Source organism: Cherax quadricarinatus, chromosome 52, assembly GCF_038502225.1.
Source record: "Cherax quadricarinatus isolate ZL_2023a chromosome 52, ASM3850222v1, whole genome shotgun sequence".
Lineage (NCBI taxonomy): Eukaryota > Metazoa > Arthropoda > Malacostraca > Decapoda > Parastacidae > Cherax > Cherax quadricarinatus.
In genome coordinates, this window is record NC_091343.1 from 12,605,473 (window position 1) to 12,627,119 (window position 21,647).

Here is a 21,647-nt window from a genome sequence, read left to right on the forward strand (position 1 = left end):
AATGTGTTGAATAACGTTAGGGCGAGGTGGGTGAGGGTGGAAGATGTTCTCCCAGATGTGTTTGAAGATGTTGGTAGCAGCCTGTGGGTCTGAGATGTGTGTGTTGTTGTGGGTGATGTGTTTGAATTTGTTGGTGGGAGTAGTGCCTCTGATTTTTTTGATAAAGTTCCAGAAGGCTTTAGTGTTTTTAACACGCTGCCTGTCCGCTTGTTGTATTAGTCGTGACCAGTGATTGTTGTGGTCTTGGTCTAGGCTGTGTAAAATGTTGTTTCTAAGGTAAGTGAGATCTAATCGGACTTGATTAAATCTATGTGTGTTGTAGAGGAAGCGGTTGTGGTAGCAGATAATTAGTCTTCTTGTTCTGAGTGACGGTTTGAAGGAATAACGAGTGGTGTGAGTTTTCTTTGGTATTGCGATGTTGGCTGCTTGTGTAATGGTGTCCTGGATGAGATCAAGTTGAGTATCGATGTCAGAGATAGGTTTGTTGTTGTAGTCATAGGTGAGGTTAATATTGTCTATGTGTTGTTTGAAAGCATCCCAGTCAGCGTTCTTGTAGGAGAATGAAGGTGTGGTTGGAATGAGGATAGGGTTGGAGGAGATGTGTAAGATGACTGGGATGTGATCAGAGCCTGTAATAGGGCCAGGTGAGATGTAATGTTGAAATAGAGAGCTGGCTCGGTTTGCCAGAATGATGTCTGGTTTGCCTTGGCCCGTGTGGTTGAAGAAGGTATTGAAGTCTGGGCCAAGATGAATTAGGTGTTTATGGTTTGTGAAGTTGAGTAATTGGTGACCAAGTTGGTTGTTACTGGTGTGATGAAAGGCAGTGTGTTTGGCATTCATGTCAGCTAGTAGGTAAGTTGGTGTGTTGGTGTAGTTGAAGACTAAGGAGAGGTCGTGTATGTTGAGAGTAGTGTTTGGGCGAGCATAGGTGGTGAAAAAGATAAAGGGGCCAAGGTGGGTGTGTATTCTGACCGCAAGACAGTGTTGGTGAATAAAAGGGATTGGGAGAAATTCATGTTTTATGTTGGAATTGACAAGGATGGCAACCCCATCGTGGGGATCATAGGGGGACTGTAGTGCAGTATAACCATAATGGCGGATACATTGAGGGGCTTTGAGGCAGGTACTGTTTAGCAAAACAATATCTGGCCTCTCTGCTTCAAGGAGCTCGGCCAGTAGGTGTCTAATTGTAAAGTAAGAACGTACGTTGAACTGAATCACCTTAAACGTGATTTAATGGTTTCGTCTTAGCAAAGTTAATGTCGGGGGAGGAGTTTGGATTAAAGCCCGTGATAGTGGTGCCATCAGTGGATGTGTGTTTGTAGGTGCTACGGACCCGTTTCCTGGAGGGGGAGGAAGAGATGGATCTGTTTTTATGTTCTTTGGTCTGTCCGTCAGAAGTTGGGGTAGGTTTAGGTTTGAGTGGATTTTGTCTGGAGGAGGTGGAGTTGGACCTGGATGAGGTTTTGGTTGTGGTGGAGTGGGCGAAGGTGGATGCAGAGGAAGTGGAAGTTTTGGTAAGCTGTGAGGAAGTGGAAGCTTTGGAAGGGGATGAAGTGGGTAAGGAAGTGGGGGGAGGGGTGGTCGTAGCAGTAGCAGTAGGGGTGTTGGTGGGAGGTGTAGAAGTAGTGAAGAGAGGTAGTGGAGGAGGAGAGCTGGTGGGAGTAGGAAGTGGGGGGGTGGGAGAGAGGAAGGAGGGAGAGGTTGTAGGAGGCTTGGAAGAGAAGCAGGAAGGAGGGATAATTAAAGAGGGAAGATTGTTAGCAGACAAGATTAGGTTAAGGACATGTGAGTAGTCTGATTGGTAAGCTTGTGAGATTACCATCGCAGAGTGGGCAGCAGTGGCAAGTTGACAGTTAGTTTTGTAGTCTAGTGTGGGTGTAGAAGGAGAAGTGCTTGTAGTCTGTGTGTTGGTGTTTGATGTGTGTAGAGTAGAAGAGGTAGACCAAGTGCGTGGGGAGGCCCAGGCATTGGGGGTAGGGGAGGGAGGTGTGGAAGGGGAGGGAGGTAAGGAAGGGGAGGGAGGAGCAGGGAAGGGGTTGGGGAGGGAGGGAGGTTGGCTTGCTCTGAGGGAGGAGAGAATGTGCTTTCTAGAAGGGCAGGAATTTGCAACTGCAGTGTGTGACCCGCCGCAGTTAGAACATTTAAGGGGGAGGTTGCAAGTATTCCAGAAGTGGCCAGTTGCTGAACATCTGGAGCAGACTTGTGTAGATGTGCATGTGTTTTTGTCGTGGCCGAATTTGTAGCATTTAAGACATTGTGTGATTGGGTGGAAGTTCGGAGTGAAGAGAGCGTTTGGAGGAATGCGGATGGTCTTGGCAAAGATTCCTTGACTGAAGAGTGTAGAGGCGTCAGCAGGAGTAGAACAGCGTATTTTGAGAATGGTAGAGTTTTCTGGTCTGTAAATATCGTCAACAGAGACTTTGTTCTTAGTACTGATATCTTTTATTAAGTCTTCTTTGTCTGTGTCATAGGCTGTCAGGAGAGAGTAGTCTACGTGTTTAGCAATGACTGTGCTTTTGGCACGGTGCTCAGGAGTCCAAATAATGGTGAAGCCTGCGTTGAGAAGTTTTTGTCTGGTATCGCTTGAGGTGTACGCTTCGTAGGAATGTTTGTCAAGAAGGAGTTTGAAGCCTGAGTTGGTTTTGAAGACTTTAAGTTGAGGTGCACCAGTGATCTGATATAATAAATTTTCCGGACAGATAGTGGCATCAGGATTAGAAAATTTGAGGTTTAGCGAGAAGGAATTGGATTTAGTAGAAGCAGAGGCAGGTGTGGGAGGTTGGGGGAGAGTGGAAGGGGGGTGGGAGGTGGAAGGCAACGAAGGCATCGTCTAATTACGAAAAGATGTAATTGGAGGTGACAATCGGCCAAAAAGTGAGAGTACTCAGCTAGGCAAGTACGTGTAAGTAGACACACGTACTTGCCTGGCGCAGGACACTGAGGAGGTGAACTGTAGCTTGATGGAGCACTGTATATCCTGAGTGGTGGCGAGACTGGCTGTATGGCGTGCAGTCAACAGGCGAAGAGAATTCAGGCAGCAAGAGGCTTCCTGCCCTTCGGTCGGCAACCACCGACGCACCAATCCTGATGGTGGAGAGGAAGACGAAGGTCCAGCAAGCACTACTCAAAGCACTACTCAACACGGGGTAATTCGAGAGAGGCGAGATCGTCGATGTGTTAGGTAAGCACACGTCAGCAAAGACAAGAAGACTGGCGGTTTATATAGGCGTCAGTGGATAGGGACGGGCAGCAGACGAGGGCAAATAACAATAAAGATATCCAGATGTTGCACATGTGTCTTAACTTTCATATTGTCGGTATTTTATACCTTTCTTGCACAACTTCCTCTTTGTATTGGACTGATGAAGCCACTGTGTGGCGAAACGTTTCCTGAATAAAGATTCCCATATGCTGTATAAGTGTCTCAATCTTCAACTTGTCGGTTTTTTAAACCATTCATCACATTTTTTGTACTCGACTGAAGAAGCCTACTGTGTAGGCGAAACGTTTCAAAATAAAGATACCTAACTGTTGCATATGTGTCTTACCTAACAACCAATAGTAGTGTTTACGTTATTGCTTCTTGTAGATAAAATATTTTTAAAATACCTTTCTTTATTTTTCTCAAAATATTTTTAAAAGTTTTTTTTTTCTCTTCCCTTCAAAGGAGATCCTTGACTTCAACCGTCCCTTATTCTCACCTTATCTACATTTCCCTTGGGTTGGGCAAATGTTTTGTTAGTGGGATGGATTGTAAAGGACCTGCCTAGTATGGGCCAACAGGCCTGCTGCAGTGTTCCTCCTTTCTTATGTTCTTATGTTCTCTTTCAGCAATCATGAAAATACAATAAACACATTGCAGATATATTTGAAAATTTGAAGTCCGTTGCTAAGGTTGTCCCTCATCCATGCCAAGTATCACCGTTATCCCAACATGTCTGCTCTTGGTACTTGCTGCTCCCTGCCTGCCGCCACACACACGCTCGCACGCACGTCTCACGACGAGGGCGACATCACAGCAAGTCCCGGGCCTGCGCCCCTTCCCTTCCTGCACAACAGGCTGGAGGATATTTCCTCCAGCCTGCATGTATGTATGTATGTTGTGCAGGAAGGGAAGGGGCGCAGGCCCGGGACTTGCTGTGATGTCGCCCTCGTCACCGCCGTCGCCGTCGTCGTGAGACGTGCGTGCGAGCGTGTGTGTGGCGGCAGGCAGGGAGCAGCAAGTATCACCGTTATATTGTGGCCCTTCCCCTCCGCAGCCAAAGAGACCGAACTGAAGGAGCAGGAGAAACTGCAGCTGGCCAGGATTCAGCAGAGCAATGCAGATTTGACTGCTGTCAAGACCAAGCTAGCCAAGTCACGAGCACGCAGAGACGAATTTCGTCAGGCCACAGACCAGCTAGTGTAAGATATTCCTGATAATGTTCATGTACGTCAGTTTCTGATTTAATTATCCATTCATCTTACATAAAATTATTTACTGCATAAATGGGGCAAACCTATAGTTCGCACGTTTCGTCATAGGACGAGGCATCCACCACATTGTGCAAGAAAGGTATAAAATACCGACAGTATGAAGTTAAGACACATGTGCAACATCTGGATATCTTTATTGTAGACGTTTCGCCATCCAGTGGCTTTATCAATACAGATTCTAGGACATAATTAGAAAACAGAGAACTATATACAAATGATGAGTGGGAGGGGCTGGGTTTGATTGGTGTCAGTGGGTACGAGATTTATTTCTTGGGTAGCTTTAGGTAGAGGTCGTTTGATAAGGACTTGCCTTGCATGGGCCAGTAGGCCTTCTGCAATGTTCCTCCATTCTTATGTTCTTATGAGGTAATCAGTCCCTCAGCCTTGGAGCTAGTGTTCACAGCATCGTGGTGGAGGAGAATCTGGAGCGAAGGCAAAACAACATACAAACAAGTTCAGGTAAGATCCCAATGGGATGAGCGGGGAAGACGGGACAGATGAAGATTGAGACACTTATGCAGCATATGGGAATCTTTATTCAGGAAACGTTTCGCCACACAGTGGCTTCATCAGTCCAATACAAAGAGGAAGGCGTAAGGAGAGGAGGAGAATGAGGTAATCAGTCCCTCAACCTGGAGTCGATGTGTTCAGTCCATCAATCTTGTAGAAAGTACAGCATAGGCAAAGCAAGCAAACAAGTTTAGGTAAGATCCCAATGGGATGAGTGGGGAAGACGGGACAGATGAAGAATAGCTCTGGAGAGGAGTGTTCTTAGTAAGAGAAATAGAGCCAGGGCTTAACCCAGCAGCTAAGGCGATCGTGGGGCAGACTTGAGAACAGGAATAGCAGGGACTGTTGCATTGAACTTGTTGTAGTTGAAGTCTTGAATCTTGAGTAGCTGGCAGCAGGCTAGGTCACATCAGAGGGTAGAACATATATGGGAGTTATAGGAGTAACTGAGGAGGCAGGTTAGCAATGGAGCCATTTTCAAACTTTTTGAAGCTGCTTCTAGATAGGTGGTATAATTTAGCCTTGTTGCTGAAGGTGAAACGTAGAGGCTTGATGAACTCAAGAACTTGGGTGAGTGTGAAGTGAAGCGGTGATTCACATGCATACTTGACTGTTCCAGCACCGAGGCTTTTGTAGAGTTCAGTACAGGTCATGGTGTCAGTATTTGAAGGAGAAGTGTAAAAGGTAAGGTTTTCCCATGAGGGTTTACTGGAGTCGTCGTTATCTTCCTCTTCTGGAGTGGATTCACTGGGAGAATCTACAATGGTGGTAGCAGGTGACTGAGGTTCGACAGGAGCAGCTGTGAGGTGTAATGGTTGTGTAACAGCAGGCTGGGAGAGGTGGGAGGCGGTGGTTGAGGCAACTTGATCAACGTTGTCAGCGGTGGAAGTGGTTATAGAAGTTACAGGAGCAGTTGCTTGGGCAGGAGACAGGTCTGTAGGTGCAGTAAAGTTCAGGACGTTGGGAAGGATCTTGAGGATGTCTTCTGAAGGTGTGGATTCCGGAAAATTGAAGGCAGGCATGTTGTTCAGACGGAATAGTTCGTTAATAGTGGTGTTGAAAGTGCCGGGGCTTGCTGCGTTTGCAAGGTGTGCATACACCATGCAGTACAGCACCTTGGAAGGAGCACCGTCGGGGAGTGGAGAGAGGGAGTTGCTGGGCGATGGTGCCTGTAGATTAGCGTGTAGAGTCTTGATGGCGTCGGTTTGTGGTTTGGTTATTGCAGCATATGTCGGTGAATTGGAGGTCTTCTTCAGAACTTTAGTTTTCTTCAATATGATTTCTTTCCTGAGTGGGCACTTAGCTGCAAGGGTATGATGATTACCCTTGCAGTTAAGACATGTTGGTGTTGTAGTAATGGTGCAGGATCTGAAATCGTGTCCATCATTCCCACATTTTGAACAAAACTTCTTATTCTTGATGGGGCAGTCCTTGGTGGTGTGATTATAGGAGTAGCAGGTCCAGCAGTGGGAGATGTATGTGAAACGTTCTTGTTCTATATGACTTGGGTGAATGTGGTAATATGAGATGGCCAGACCGTCAGAGAGAGCTTGGGCAGCCATGGAGATGTCTGAGAATGTAATCTTTAGCATTGATGTGGCGTTGGGGATCTTTGAGATGCTGTCTACCGAGGCCCACGTGTTTTGTTCCTCAATAGATGTCTTCAGTGCTTCAGTAGAGAGAGAGGTGACGATATTGTCAAGTCTTTTCACAAAGACCGAACGTTTCGACTTCAAGAATGGAGACGGGGATAGAGTGAATTGTTGTGTTTGTAGGGTCCTGATTGAAGAGTCGTCCATTAGTTTTAGTGCTTCCGTGTCATCTGTGCAGACGACAATGAAGGAGTCTTTCAGAGAGTGGATTGCCGTAAATTTGACCTGCAGGCAGGTCCTAACGACGGTAGCTAAAGCTAACTTCGAGGAGTCATTTATTGCACCATTCACAGGCTTGATTTTCACACGATTCGACAGCATTGTGAAAAGGATATCACGTTTGTAGAATATAAATTCTACACCCCGACGGGGTCGAAGAGAGGCTTCTTGCGGTGTAGAGCAACTGTATGATCGGACTGACAGCATAGGGCCGTAGACGTGGCTTATATACTGTAGTGAGGTGACGTGAAGCAGATGGAGGCGGGGTCATAGTGGTACCATCCACTAGTCGAAGTAGGTCTTCGTCCAAAGGTTGAACAAGTGTTGAAGAATTCTTTGTAACAAGATCCCATGATGCTGCAGTGTCTGACAGTTGTGATGAATGGTTTGAAAAACCGACAAGTTGAAGATTGAGACACTTATGCAGCATATGGGAATCTTTATTCAGGAAACGTTTCGCCACACAGTGGCTTCATCAGTCCAATACAAAGAGGAAGGCGTAAGGAGAGGAGGAGAATGAGGTAATCAGTCCCTCAACCTGGAGTCGATGTGTTCAGTCCATCAATCTTGTAGAATGTACAGCATAGGGCCGTAGACGTGGCTTATATACTGTAGTGAGGTGACGTGAAGCAGATGGAGGCGGGGTCATAGTGGTACCATCCACTAGTCGAAGTAGGTCTTCGTCCAAAGGTTGAACAAGTGTTGAAGAATTCTTTGTAACAAGATCCCATGATGCTGCAGTGTCTGACAGTTGTGATGAATGGTTTGAAAAACCGACAAGTTGAAGATTGAGACACTTATGCAGCATATGGGAATCTTTATTCAGGAAACGTTTCGCCACACAGTGGCTTCATCAGTCCAATACAAAGAGGAAGGCGTAAGGAGAGGAGGAGAATGAGGTAATCAGTCCCTCAACCTGGAGTCGATGTGTTCAGTCCATCAATCTTGTAGAATGTACAGCATAGGGCCGTAGACGTGGCTTATATACTGTAGTGAGGTGACGTGAAGCAGATGGAGGCGGGGTCATAGTGGTACCATCCACTAGTCGAAGTAGGTCTTCGTCCAAAGGTTGAACAAGTGTTGAAGAATTCTTTGTAACAAGATCCCATGATGCTGCAGTGTCTGACAGTTGTGATGAATGGTTTGAAAAACCGACAAGTTGAAGATTGAGACACTTATGCAGCATATGGGAATCTTTATTCAGGAAACGTTTCGCCACACAGTGGCTTCATCAGTCCAATACAAAGAGGAAGGCGTAAGGAGAGGAGGAGAATGAGGTAATCAGTCCCTCAACCTGGAGTCGATGTGTTCAGTCCATCAATCTTGTAGAATGTACAGCATAGGGCCGTAGACGTGGCTTATATACTGTAGTGAGGTGACGTGAAGCAGATGGAGGCGGGGTCATAGTGGTACCATCCACTAGTCGAAGTAGGTCTTCGTCCAAAGGTTGAACAAGTGTTGAAGAATTCTTTGTAACAAGATCCCATGATGCTGCAGTGTCTGACAGTTGTGATGAATGGTTTGAAAAACCGACAAGTTGAAGATTGAGACACTTATGCAGCATATGGGAATCTTTATTCAGGAAACGTTTCGCCACACAGTGGCTTCATCAGTCCAATACAAAGAGGAAGGCGTAAGGAGAGGAGGAGAATGAGGTAATCAGTCCCTCAACCTGGAGTCGATGTGTTCAGTCCATCAATCTTGTAGAAAGTACAGCATCTTCATCAGTCCAATACAAAGAGGAAGGCGTAAGGAGAGGAGATGAGGTAATCAGTCCCTCAGCCTGGAGTCGATGTGCTCAGTCCACCATTCTACAAGATTGATGGACTGAACACATCGACTCCAGTACAGCAAAGTTGATAGAAGCAGAAGAGACTTGAAGACGATGTAATCAGTCCATCACTCTTAATGGAACAATACCGTTCTCCAGACTGAGGGACTGACCACCTTAAAACTTTAAGGGTGATGGACTGATTACATCGTCTTCAAGTCTATTCTGCTTCTATCAAATTTGCTGTACTCGACTGAAGAAGCCTACTGTGTAAGCGAAACGTTTCGAAATAAAGATACCTAACTGTTGCACATGTGTCTTACCTAAACAACCTGTCGGTATTTTATACCATTTTATTGTTCACATCGACTCCAGGCTGAGGGACTGATTACCTCATACTCCTCTCCTTACGCCTTCCTCTTTGTATTGGACTGATGAAGCCACTGTGTGGCGAAACGTTTCCTGAATAAAGATTCCCATATGCTGCATAAGTGTCTCAATCTTCAACTTGTCGGTTTTTCAAACCATTCATCACACACATAGAAGTTACTGGAGCAGTTGCTTGGGCAGGAGACAGGTCTGTAGGTGCAGTAAAGTTCAGGACGTTGGGAAGGATCTTGAGTGTCTGCTGAAGGTGTGGAGTCCGGAAAATTGAAGGCAGGCATGTTGTTCAGACGGAATAGTTCGTTGATAGTGGTGTTTTTAGATGAATGGTTGAGAGAACCGACATGTTGATAAATTAGACACATGTGCAACTCTTGGGTATGTGATGAATGGTTTGAAAAACCGACAAGTTGAAGATTGAGACACTTATGCAGCATATGGGAATCTTTATTCAGGAAACGTTTCGCCACACAGTGGCTTCATCAGTCCAATACAAAGAGGAAGGCGTAAGGAGAGGAGGAGTATGAGGTAATCAGTCCCTCAGCCTGGAGTCGATGTGTTCAGGATAGTGGTGTTGAAAGTGCCGGGGATTGCTGCGTTTGCAAGGTGTGCATACACCATGCAGTACGGCACCTTGGAGGAAGCACCGTCGGGGAGTGGAGAGAGGGAGTTGCTGGGCGATGGTGCTTGTAGATTAGCGTGTAAAGTCTTGGTGGTGTCGGTTTGTGGTTTGGTTATTGTAGCATATGTCGGTGAATTGGAGGTGTTCTTAGGAACTTTCGTTTTCTTCAATATTTCTTTCCTGAGTGGGCACTTAGCTGCAAGAGTATGATGATTACCCTTGCAGTTAAGACATGATGGTGCTGTAGTAATGGTGCAGGATCTGAAATCGTGTCCATCATTCCCACATTTTGAACAAAACTTCTTATCCTTGACGGGGCAGTCCTTGGTGGTGTGTTTATAGGAGTGGCAGGTCCAGCAGTGGGAGATGTATGTGAAACATTCTTGTTCTATATGACTAGGGTGAATGTGGTAATATGAGATGGCCAGACCGTCAGAGAGAGCTTGGGCAGCCATTGAGATGTCTGTGAATGTAATCTTTAGCATAGATGAGGCGTTGGGAATCTTGGAGATGCTGTCTACCGAGGCCCAGGTGTTTTGTTCCTCAATAGATGTCTTCAGTGCTTCAGTAGAGAGGGAGGTGACCATATTGTCCAGTCTTTTCACAAAGACCAAACGTTTCGACTTCAAGAATGGAGACGGGGATAGAGTGAATTGAACATTAAAATGGTATAAAATACCGACAGATTGTTAGGTAAGACACATATGCAACAGTTAGGTATCTTTATTTCGAAACGTTTCGCCTACACAGTAGGCTTCTTCAGTCGAGTACAGAAAAGTTGATAGAAGCAGAAGATACTTGAAGACGATGTAATCAGTCCATCACCCTTAAAGTTTTGAGGTGGTCAGTCCCTCAGTCTGGAGAAGAGCATTGTTCCGTTGTCTGAAACAGATACCTAACTGTTGCATATGTGTCTTACCTAACATAGAGTGAATTGTTGTGTTTGTAGGGTCCTTACGACGACGTTTCGGTCCGACTTGGACCATTGACTTTGTCAATGGTCCAAGTCGGACCGAAACGTCGTCGTAAGCTTCTCTCTTTTATGTGCGAGTTATTTGTGTATCGTTCCAGTCACGGTATTGTGCCTTTTTGTTATTTATTTGTAGGGTCCTGACTGAAGAGTCGTCCATTAGTTTTGATGCTTCCGTGTCGTCTGTGCAGACGACAATGAAAGAGTCCTTCAGAGAGTGGATTGCCGTAAATTTGACCTGCAGGCAGGTCCTAACGACGGTAGCTAAAGCTAACTTCGAGGAGTCATTTATTGCACCATTCACAGGCTTGATTTTAACGCGATGCGACAGCAGTATGAAAAGGATGTGACGTTTGTAGAATATAAATTCCCCACCCCGGCGGGGTTGAAGGGAGGCTTCTTGAGTGTAGAGCAACTGTGTGATCCGACAGCACGACGGACCAGGAGTGGGGAGCGAAGGCAAAGCAAAAGCAAAGCAAACAAGTTTAGGTAAGATCCCAGTGGGATGAGCGGGGAAGACGGGACAGATGAAGAATAGCTCTGGAGAGGAGTGTTCTTAGTCATAGAAATAGAGCCAGGGCTTAACCTAGCAGCTAAGGCGATCGTGGGGCAGACTTGAGAACAGGAATAGCAGGGACTGTTGCATTGAACTTGTGGTAGTTGAAGTCTTGAATCTTGAGTAGCTGGCAGCAGGCTAGGTCACATCAGAGCGAAGGCAAGAAGACTGGCGGTTATGAGGTAAGACACATATGCAACAGTTAGGTAGGCGAAACGTTTCGAAATAAAGATACCTAACTGTTGCATATGTGTCTTACCTAACAACCTGTCGGTATTTTATACCATTTTAATGTTCAAACTGGCGGTTATATAGGTGTCAGTGGACAAGGACGTGTAGCAGACGAGGGCATAGTCACTGGTAGGCGGGATTCCTAGAATCTGTATTGATAAAGCCACTGGATGGCGAAACGTCTACAATAAAGATATCCAGATGTTGCACATGTGTCTTAACTTACATCCACCATATTGCCTATCAATTATAAGTTTGCGTTTTTTAATTGTAAATATTTTCATTGTGAATTAAGTATATATATATTTTTTTTACGACAGGAGAAAGTTTGAAGCTAGTTCTCACGACATTGCGAGAGAATACAGCAACTTGAGGCTGAGAGAGCGGGTAAATATTACAATACTAATTACCAGCATTCTTATAAATTTAGGCCTGTTTATTACATTGTCATCAGGTATAAGTAGCAATGTATAGGTACCTAATTCATATAGTCTCAAATGTGCCGTATCAATGATATATACAACACAAAAAAATATTGTATATATAGTATCAGCTAATGTTTGTAATTGTGGCTTGTATCGCAGCAGGATGAAGGTGTCTTCACGGACGATGATCTGGACCAGAAGATGGAGAAGCAGGCAGAGGTAGAACGACTTAACTCAATGAAAAATGCTCTCGCTTCTTCCTCTCCTAAGCGTTTGCCAACAGAGACCATGAAAAACATCGTGTAAGTTATTGTTTGAACTTGCTAAGAACTGGCAAATTAATTTTCACCTCAGTAATACTGTAAAACAATTTTTTTTTTAATTTTACAAAGTTAATTTATGCATGAATTTCTTTACTTATTCCTGTGCGTAAATGATTTGTTTTTATCGATATCACTTCACATTCACTCCTGTATATAAGCGTCTTATGCAAGATCTCTCTTAATTTTTAATTAGGATGGTCCATACCACTTTATCTACTTTATGTCTTGCACTCCTCCAAATTTAACTTAGCACTTAATTACTCTAAACTTTCTGTCTCCTCTTTACCTCTTATACATTCTCCTTTAAGCGACATCCAATCCTCTCCTTACATTCACTTTATAATCCACTTATATTTTATATCTTATTATGACATTCATTTTGTTCTTTCTCACCTCCCTTGGGCCACCTTAACATGAAGTTTGAGCGGCTGTGCCCAACTTAAGAACCGAGTATTTCACCCATGTATCCTTTCATTTTGCTCCTGGGAATTAGAGGTGTTTGAGTCTTTGTCTTACTCTCTTTGGGAAAGAGACAAATGCAGTATGATGCGATTCTTTATTGATAACATTTCGCCCGCGCCACACAGTGAATTCCATCAAATCACAAACAGATCTGCCTAGAGAAAAAGAATGAAACTGTATATACGGTATGTAGTGAGGTGAGAAGTCAGGTTGAGTGTGTTGAAGTTATTACCTTAAGTAGCTTAAAAACAGGTTGGATAAGCAGTGTTGTATTTGAAAAGTCTTCTTAACATGGGTTAATAGGCCTGCTGCAGTGTTCCTCCATACCATGAATTGTTCCTATCTAGGATACGGATCAGGAGGTTTCCTGGCAAGAAGGTAATTGTAGAAGCTGTTGTTCTGGCTGAAATTGTTTGATATGCTGATGAGTGATGACTCTAAGATCCTGTGTCTCTGGATGTCTTCCTCCTTGCGATGAGTCGTGCGTCCTTGTAACTAAGTGGTTGTGGGCCGTTCTTCAAGTCGTCAATTCTGGCATATTGGTATTCAGAAATGTGTGTAAGTCTCTGAATGTTTTGTCTACACATTTTGTCAATCGTTTCAAATGATTGTATATACCGCTGCAGTAGATTGAATATGATGGTGTCCCTTGCCGGTGATATTTTTGACTAGTGAAGGCAGGGGTGGCTACTTGGAGTTTGGTGTTGGAGAGAATGTTGAAGTGTTTGACAAAGGAATTGTTAGGGATGACTCTGTATCTCCTCTCGGTAGTGTGTCGCCTCTGTGAGTTAAAGATGTGTGTACGGCATTTGCAATTTCTGATGAAATGAGGAGAATGGTAAAATTTAGAAAACACTAGTTTGAAGAAAGAGCATTTTCTTCAAGGAACTCATTTCTGTAAATACGGAGGGTATGGCAGGAAGATAATAATGAAGCTACATTTATTCTCAGTACTATGGTGTGAATAGAAGTGGAGATCATGTTGGTTGTTGGGTTTGCAGTAGACTTTACAATGAAGCTTATGGTCAGCTTAGGTTTGCTGAGTGCTGAAGTATTGGTATTGGTGGGTATCGGCTATTTTTATGGTATCGGTGAAAAAGTTACCGATACCAGCCGATATATTTAAATATTAATATTAAACATGCTCTCAAAAGTAGTAAATTTAACACTGTGCTTCACGATTGTAAGAGTTACTCATCATCCCTGTGATGAGTCGCAGAGATATTAGGAAAGTTTATCTTCTGTTTTTTTTATAGTAATCAGGAAGTGGATCGTTAGTTTAATATCTTTATTATGCACCCCATACCCATCCTGTGGGCGGTAGTCAAAAGATTACAAAGGTACATAATGGGTCCAGGGACTGGACCCCAAAGTTATGATAGATGAACTAGTTACAAAGGTAATGAACTCCTATTAGATCTGGTCACAATCATGGCAATTTACAAAGGTAATGAATCAGCCTCACTCCTATACATGGTTACAATTATGAATAAATTACAAAGTAATGAGCCACTGATATGTCCACACCTGGTCACAATTGTAATGAGTTATAAATACAAATATTAAGTGGGTCATACACCCACACTAGCGCGCACACACACACACATACACACACGAGGGCGCACGCACAGACATATACACACGAGCGTACAAATATATGCACACACACACACACACACACACACACACACACACACACACACACACACACACACACACACACACACGAACACGCGCGCGCGCACACACACACACACACTTATAGTAATCAGGAAGTGGATCGTACATGATAATATACACTTGGAAAATCCTAGAGAGATTAGTACCAAACTTGCACACGAAAATCACTCCCTACGAAAGCAAAAGACGGCATGAAATGCTCCCAGTAAGTTTATTCAGGTATACATAGATACAGTTACACAGATTAGCATACATAGCAGCATATGTGTAGAGAACCTAGAATAACCCAAAAAAGTCAGACAGAGTGACTTATTTCCAGTGGCATACCAGGTATACCTGGAAATAAGGCACTCAGAGCCAGGAGAGTAAACCTAGTTTGGGACCAGTAAAGAGGCGGGGCCAGGGGCTGAGACTACCCCTGCAACCACGTAAAGGTGAATTGACACACATGAACATAGTACACACCTTCACATATGACTCGGACTAAATAACTCGAGTTTGATATTGGTAAATTTTATAAAGAAATTGTAACCAGCATTTCTATCAACAACACGTAACAGACATATATTGATAAATTTATAAAGAAATTGTAACTAGCATTTCTGTCAATACGTAACTGTATCCTTTTCGAATTATTTATTATTAAAGATTCGCCGGTATTCTCCCGGCCCGGGCCTTTTCCTCATCCTCATATCCGACATAGACAAGGATGTCAGCCACAGCACCGTGTCTTCCTTTGCAGATGACACCCGAATCTGCATGACAGTGTCTTCCATTGCAGACACTGCAAGGCTCCTGGCGGACATCAACCGAATCTTTCAGTGGGCTGCAGAAAACAATATGAAGTTCAACGATGAGAAATTTCAATTACTCAGATATGGTAAACACGAGGAAATTAAATCTTCATCAGAGTACAAAACAAATTCTGGCCACAAAATAGAGCGAAGCACCAACGTCAAAGACCTGGGAGTGATCATGTCGGAGGATCTCACCTTCAAGGACCATAACATTGTATCAATCGCATCTGCTAGAAAAATGACAGGATGGATAATGAGAACCTTCAAAACTAGGGAGGCCAAGCCCATGATGACACTCTTCAGGTCACTTGTTCTATCTAGGCTGGAATATTGCTGCACACTAACAGCACCTTTCAAGGCAGGTGAAATTGCTGACCTAGAAAATGTACAGAGAACCTTCACGGCGCACATAACGGAGATAAAACACCTCAATTACTGGGAGCGCTTGAGGTTCCTGAACCTGTATTCCCTGGAACGCAGGCGGGAGAGATACATGATTATATACACCTGGAAAATCCTAGAGGGACTAGTACCGAACTTGCACACGAAAATCACTCACTACGAAAGCAAAAGACTTGGCAGACGATGCAACATCCCCCCAATGAAAAGCAGGGGTGTCACTAGCACGTTAAGAGACCATACAATAAGTGTCAGGGGCCCGAGACTGTTCAACTGCCTCCCAGCATACATAAGGGGGATTACCAACAGACCCCTGGCAGTCTTCAAGCTGGCACTGGACAAGCACCTAAAGTCGGTTCCTGACCAGCCGGGCTGTGGCTCGTACGTTGGTTTGCGTGCAGCCAGCAGCAACAGCCTGGTTGATCAGGCTCTGATCCACCAGGAGGCCTGGTCACAGACCGGGCCGCGGGGGCGTTGACCCCCGGAACTCTCTCCAGGTAAACTCCAGGTAACACTGTATCAATCGCATCTGCTAGAAAAATGACAGGATGGATAATGAGAACCTTCAAAACTAGGGATGCCAAGTCCATGATGACACTCTTCAGGGCGCTTGTTCTATCTAGGCTGGAATATTGCTGCACACTAACAGCACTTTTCAAGGCAGGTGAAATTGCTGACCTAGAAAATGTACAGAGAACCTTCACGGCACGCATAACTGAGATAAAACGCCTCAATTACTGGGAACGATTGAGGTTCCTGAACCTGTACTCCCTGGAATGCAGGCGGGAGAGATACATGATTATATACACCTGGAAAATCCTAGAGGGATTAGTACCAAACTAGCACACGAAAATCACTCCCTACGAAAGCAAAAGACAATGCAACATCCCCCAATGAAAAGCAGGGGTGCCACTAGCACGTTAAGAGACAACGCAGTGTCAGGGGCCCGAAGACTATTCAACTGCTTCCCAGCATACATCAGGGGGATTACCGATAGACCCCTGGCTGTCTTCAAGCAGGCACTGGACAAGCACCTAAAATCGGTATCTGACCAGCCGGGCTGTGGTTCGTACGTTGGATTGTGTGCGGCCAGCAGTAACATTCTGGTTGATCAGGCTCTGATCCGTCATGAGGCCTGGTCACAGACCGGGCCACGGGGGCATTGACCCCCGGAACTCTCTCCAGGTAATCTCCACGTAATTCCCAAGTCAGGTCGAGACCCCAGGCTATCTGTGAGCTACTGCCCGATCTCGGACGAGCAGCATCTGCAAGTTGTGTTGGAGAGGATGCTGAATATTCATCTGGTCTGGTACATGGAGATGAAAAACTACATCTCTTTGGTGCAGATTGGCTCCCATGTTTCTTTGGGTTCTCTCACCTTTCGGCAGTATATAAACCCCTCCTTTCATATCAAGATTGAGGGACTCAACACTGAACCCAGGCTGAGGGACTGTTTTCCTCAAACTCCTCATTTTCCACCGTTCTTCTGTGTATTGGATTGATAAAACCTCTGGCTGACGATACGTTTCCACAATAAAAATACCCAAATGTTGCACATATCTCTCATTCTTCATCTAATAATTACACCAGGACAAACAGGCATATTCATGAGCATTTCTTAGAGTCCCTAATGGGAGGTTCCTTTATGCTGGTGTGGGACTCTTCAAAAATCCAGTCCCTGGACCCATTACGTACCTCTGTAATCTGTAAATACCTTTGTAACTTGTCATAATTGTGACTAGACCTACCTGGAGTTCATTACCTTTGTAAATTGTGAGTTCATTACCTTTGTAAATTATGAGTTCATTACCTCTGTAACTTGCTCAGCTATCAAAACTTTGGGGTCCAGTCCCTGGACCAATTATGTACCTCTGTAATCTTTTGACTACCGCCCACAGGATGGGTATGGGGTGCATAATAAACATATTAAACTAAACTCTAAGGAATCGGACTCGTGCTGTGCTCCAGTTCCTTGATTCTAGTCTGAATGCCTTCCATTCCCCAAGCGCTGTATGACCTCTACAGGTTTAGCGCTCACCATGAATGTAATAATGTAATTTTCTTAAGGACACCAAGAATTTGCAGTCTGTAGTTTCTCAGAGTATAAATTACTATAAATCAATTAATTTATTATCAAAGCTTTCCTGATTGATTGTAGAAAGTCATGAAGATCGCTGGCCATTTACTACCGTATCAAATTAATCAGCATCAGTATATTAAAAACAGTTCGAAGTATATACAAACCGCCTTCCACAATTTATATCGATAATTCGTGTTAAGTCATAGGCGACAAGTCTTATTTTGGAAATATCAAAATTAAGCCATGTTAATGTTTAATTCTGCACCAAAACCAACCTTTCAGAAATTATCGCAGTAAAAAAATAGTTCCATTTGCCTATCCAAGAATTTACATAACTTTAGTCACCCTTTTGCTTCTAAGAGGAACGAAAGGGATTTTCAGGTTATCTGTCTCCAGTAAGCACCGACTAAATACGTATTAGTATCTCAGTTATTTTAACCCTAATCCTCAGCGCTTATATGACCCTTGTGTGTTTAGAGATTAGTTTTGATTATAATAACACTAATGCAGATACTTTGTTCCAGGAAAGAGTGTGAACTCATGGTTGACAGGCTGAAGAAAATTAATGAAGACTTACAGTTTTACGAAGCTTCTCTTCAAAAACGCCTTGAAATGCTACGAGATGAATTATCCCACATGCGTCCTGAACAGGTCATTAACAATGGAAAATAATTACAGTATTACAAGACTTAGCTAAAACTATTCTTACTTTGCGTTGTTCAATATCCTTCTCTTGCAACGTCAAGTATATAAAAAATGGAAATTTATTTCAGAATAATTCCAATACATTTCTTACCACATGTTCAACCTGGAGGATATATCTATACTTATAGTATGATATAATTTCCACATAGCTTGTTAATATTTTCAGCTAGCGGAATTAGATGTTTCAGTTATGTTTACTGAGAAGAAATAGTTTGGAAGTAACTGTAGTTACAGTAAACTGACGCTGTTTATGTTTAACATAAAGTTATGAATGCACTCATTCTCTAACGAATAGCATCCGGGAGTGAATACATCGTAGTGATGAATAATGAAAGCTAACAGATGAACAGAATAAGGGTGTTAGATTAGGTACTCAATAAATTATTATAGAATGCTAGTACATTATACTATTAATTCTGTACGAAAATATATAAAAACTAACGAGATCAAATGTAACTGATTTTCACAAGAAAAAACGATATATGTGCATGCGATGTATTGAGGTCAGATTAATTAAGTATAGTACTGTAAAAGCATGTTAAGAACCAGTGAGCCAGAAGTACATAAAATCAAAATAACACACGCAAATAAAAATATAGGTATTATAGTTTACACCACAGTCGCTTCATATTGAAATATGATGGAAATGCGTTGTTTGTACGAGAGCCTTGATAAACTTGTGTTTAGTAGACTGCAGTATGACGAGAACCCTTTCTCAGGTATTGTAATGAGCCTCTGGACATATTTTTTCTAATTGCAAAATTGATTTCAAATCACGTTTTTTATGCATAAGCAAACAGCACCTTGGTTATTAATAATTCAGGATTAAATGAACATTTCATACTATATTATGTATACTATTGTATTATTATTTTTTAGCTATGCAAGCTGCATTTTTTTGTGTGTGCACGAATAAAGAAATTTTGTTTATATATGGACGTGTCACATTTGATTATCAATAAATTACCTTGTTTTGACTACGTGTTCTGTTGCCTGTTTAAGTAAACAGAGAAGCAAGGAAGCTAGGTATCCCATTTGATAGCTGCAGAATTACCCTTATGGACTTAGCACTTCACTGTGAATATCCTAATAATAATTCATTTAATGTAGGTTACAGGATAAATCTTGCAAACTACATAGGATAACTATTTATATGTCAATATAAAGTTAGAGTATAAAGCATATAAGCAGTGTGCTGTATGATCCTGGTTAGTTTAGCGCTTAGTTTTGATTATAATAATAATAATATCAGCATTGTTATATATCAGACCTGACATACTTGAAGGCACTGAATATACATTCTATAGAAAGACGTAGAATGTGTACAAATGTGTGTACAAATGGGGGGGAGGAAGGAGCTTGCAGTTTTGCTAAGAGGCCCTGGTGCCACACCCGGTCGAAAGCACCAGCAATGTCCAGTGCTACCGCACAGCTGACTTTGGATTCATCCAGTGACTGATGTCACTTAGTGGAGAGGTTTAACAACAAATCAGCAGCAGAGTAACCTTTCCTGAAGCCATATTGACGGTCACAAAGTAGTGAGTGGTAGTTAAAAAACTGTCATTTGTCTTGAGATTATTGTCTCAAGGACCTTGCCAGTGAATGACAGCAGTGACACAAGTCTGTAGTTGCTGATTTCTGCTCTGCTCTTCTTTTTGTGAACAGGGACTATATTGGCCTCTTTTCACATAGAAGGCCATTTACACTGTAGTAGGCAGTGATGAAAGATGCGAGTTAGAGGTGCTGCTAGCTGGTCTGCACATCTCAGTAATCTTGGGCTCAACTTGTCTGGGCCCACAGCCTTTTCTTGGTCAAGCGATTTAAGAAGGAAATACGCCCTCCTGCCTTATTGTCACCACTGACAGTTTTGACACAGTTCTTGCAGCTAATGAAGGAGGGTCCCTTACTGGATCAGGAACTTGCATTTTGGCAGTAAAGTGTTCGGCAAAGAGGTCCGCTTTCTCTTGACTACTGATAGAGATGGTCCCATCCTGTCGGTTAAGATGTGGAATGAGTTCATCAGGCAGATATCCTTGTCTGTCCTTGGCCAGGGACCACCAGGTTTTGGAGCCTACTCTATCTGATGCTAGCTTTCTTTTTGTGTCCGCCTCCCATTTAGCGATGGCCCACTTTTGAACGTCACCGATATGCCTACAGGCTTGCCTGGGCAAGTTCCTGTTTTAGGTGGTAGGATGTCTCTTATACCTTCGCTATGCTTTGTACTTAGCAGTATCAGCCTCTCTACAACGAAAGTCAAACCAAGGCTGATCTGTAGGCTTCGTCACATATTGCCGGTGAGGAATGTGTTCTTGTAGATTAAGGATGTGTCCAGTGAAGGCTTTCACTTGGTTGTCAACATCCCCTTGGAGAAGAGCATTCCAATCGGGGGTGGCGAGCTCAGAGCAAAGGGCTGGCCAATTACCTTTTTCCCATAGCTAGGTTGTGCGTATGGACTCCTCACTTCGTTCTGTTGGGATCTTAAGTGTCGTAAAAAACAGCCATGTGGTCAGATGGTTCAACGCAGCCGAGGGGTTGACAAGTGACTATACCTTCTGCCAGATCACTCACCACTGGGTCAAGGGAGGAGCCAGAGATGTGAGTAGGGAAATCAACAGTTTCTCATGTCAAATACTGCAAGGTCATCAAAGTCTCTCTGTATAGGTGTTTGTTAAGGTCACCAACAATTATGATATGTTGACAGTTGATGGGGTCTGCATGTTGCCACTGAGGTCTGTACATTGGACATGTTAGTACAGAGGTACTAGTGTTTATGCATAGCTTGAAGAACATCATTTCAAGATGAGTAAGGATGGCAACATCAATGTGCTGGGCATGTACACTTTTAGAGAAGCACACATCAACACCTTCTTGCCCGTGCCTGTCTCTTCTCATCCATGAGGTCTGTATAACCCTTGTGGTTTAGTGCTTCTTTCTGATTATAATAATAATAATCATCCATGAGGTGTAGCCAGCTATTCTTGCAAAATTTTCTGGAGTCCTGTCGTCCAAAAATGTTTCAACAACAGCTATCATGTCGGGACGTCGAGTGTTCACAAAACTGTATGTGAGCTCTCCAACATTAGTAATGAAACCTCTAATGTTGGCCGACAGGATGCTGATAGACTGGCTCCTCGTGATGTGTTCAGCTTGAGGTGGTGGGTGTGTAAGGCATGTAAGGTGCCTGCCCTTGAGAGAGGTAGGGCACCAAGGCAGCTGCAGGGATGTTGGTCTGTGGTCTTGTATAAGGCACAATACCACCTGCTGGGCTGAGGTAGGAGTAGCTGAGTGGGTGACGTGTGAGTATGTTCACCAATTCAGAGATCCTACTGATTTGTTCCGAGAACAGGTCTCTAAACAGGTGGTCCTGTCCGTCAAGTTCCTT

At 43.5% G+C, this 21,647-nt stretch overlaps 1 protein-coding gene across 2 annotated transcripts in view; it reads left to right on the top strand.

Moving 5' to 3' along the window:
• Positions 1–19,251, top strand: part of LOC128696805 (protein Spindly-B) — a 35,065-nt gene extending 15,814 nt beyond the window's left edge. Inside the window, exons 3-6 of one of the 2 annotated variants that reach the window (XM_053788166.2) lie at positions 4,263–4,407; positions 11,715–11,780; positions 11,975–12,121; positions 18,085–19,251. In XM_053788166.2, the coding sequence (XP_053644141.2) occupies positions 4,263–4,407; positions 11,715–11,780; positions 11,975–12,121; positions 18,085–18,232 (506 nt within the window). In that variant the 3' untranslated portion in view covers positions 18,233–19,251. Of the gene's footprint in view, positions 1–4,262; positions 4,408–11,714; positions 11,782–11,974; positions 12,122–18,084 lie in introns of both variants that reach the window. The other variant, XM_053788167.2, reaches the window with a different exon arrangement.
• The last annotated feature ends 2,396 nt before the right edge of the window (positions 19,252–21,647 follow it).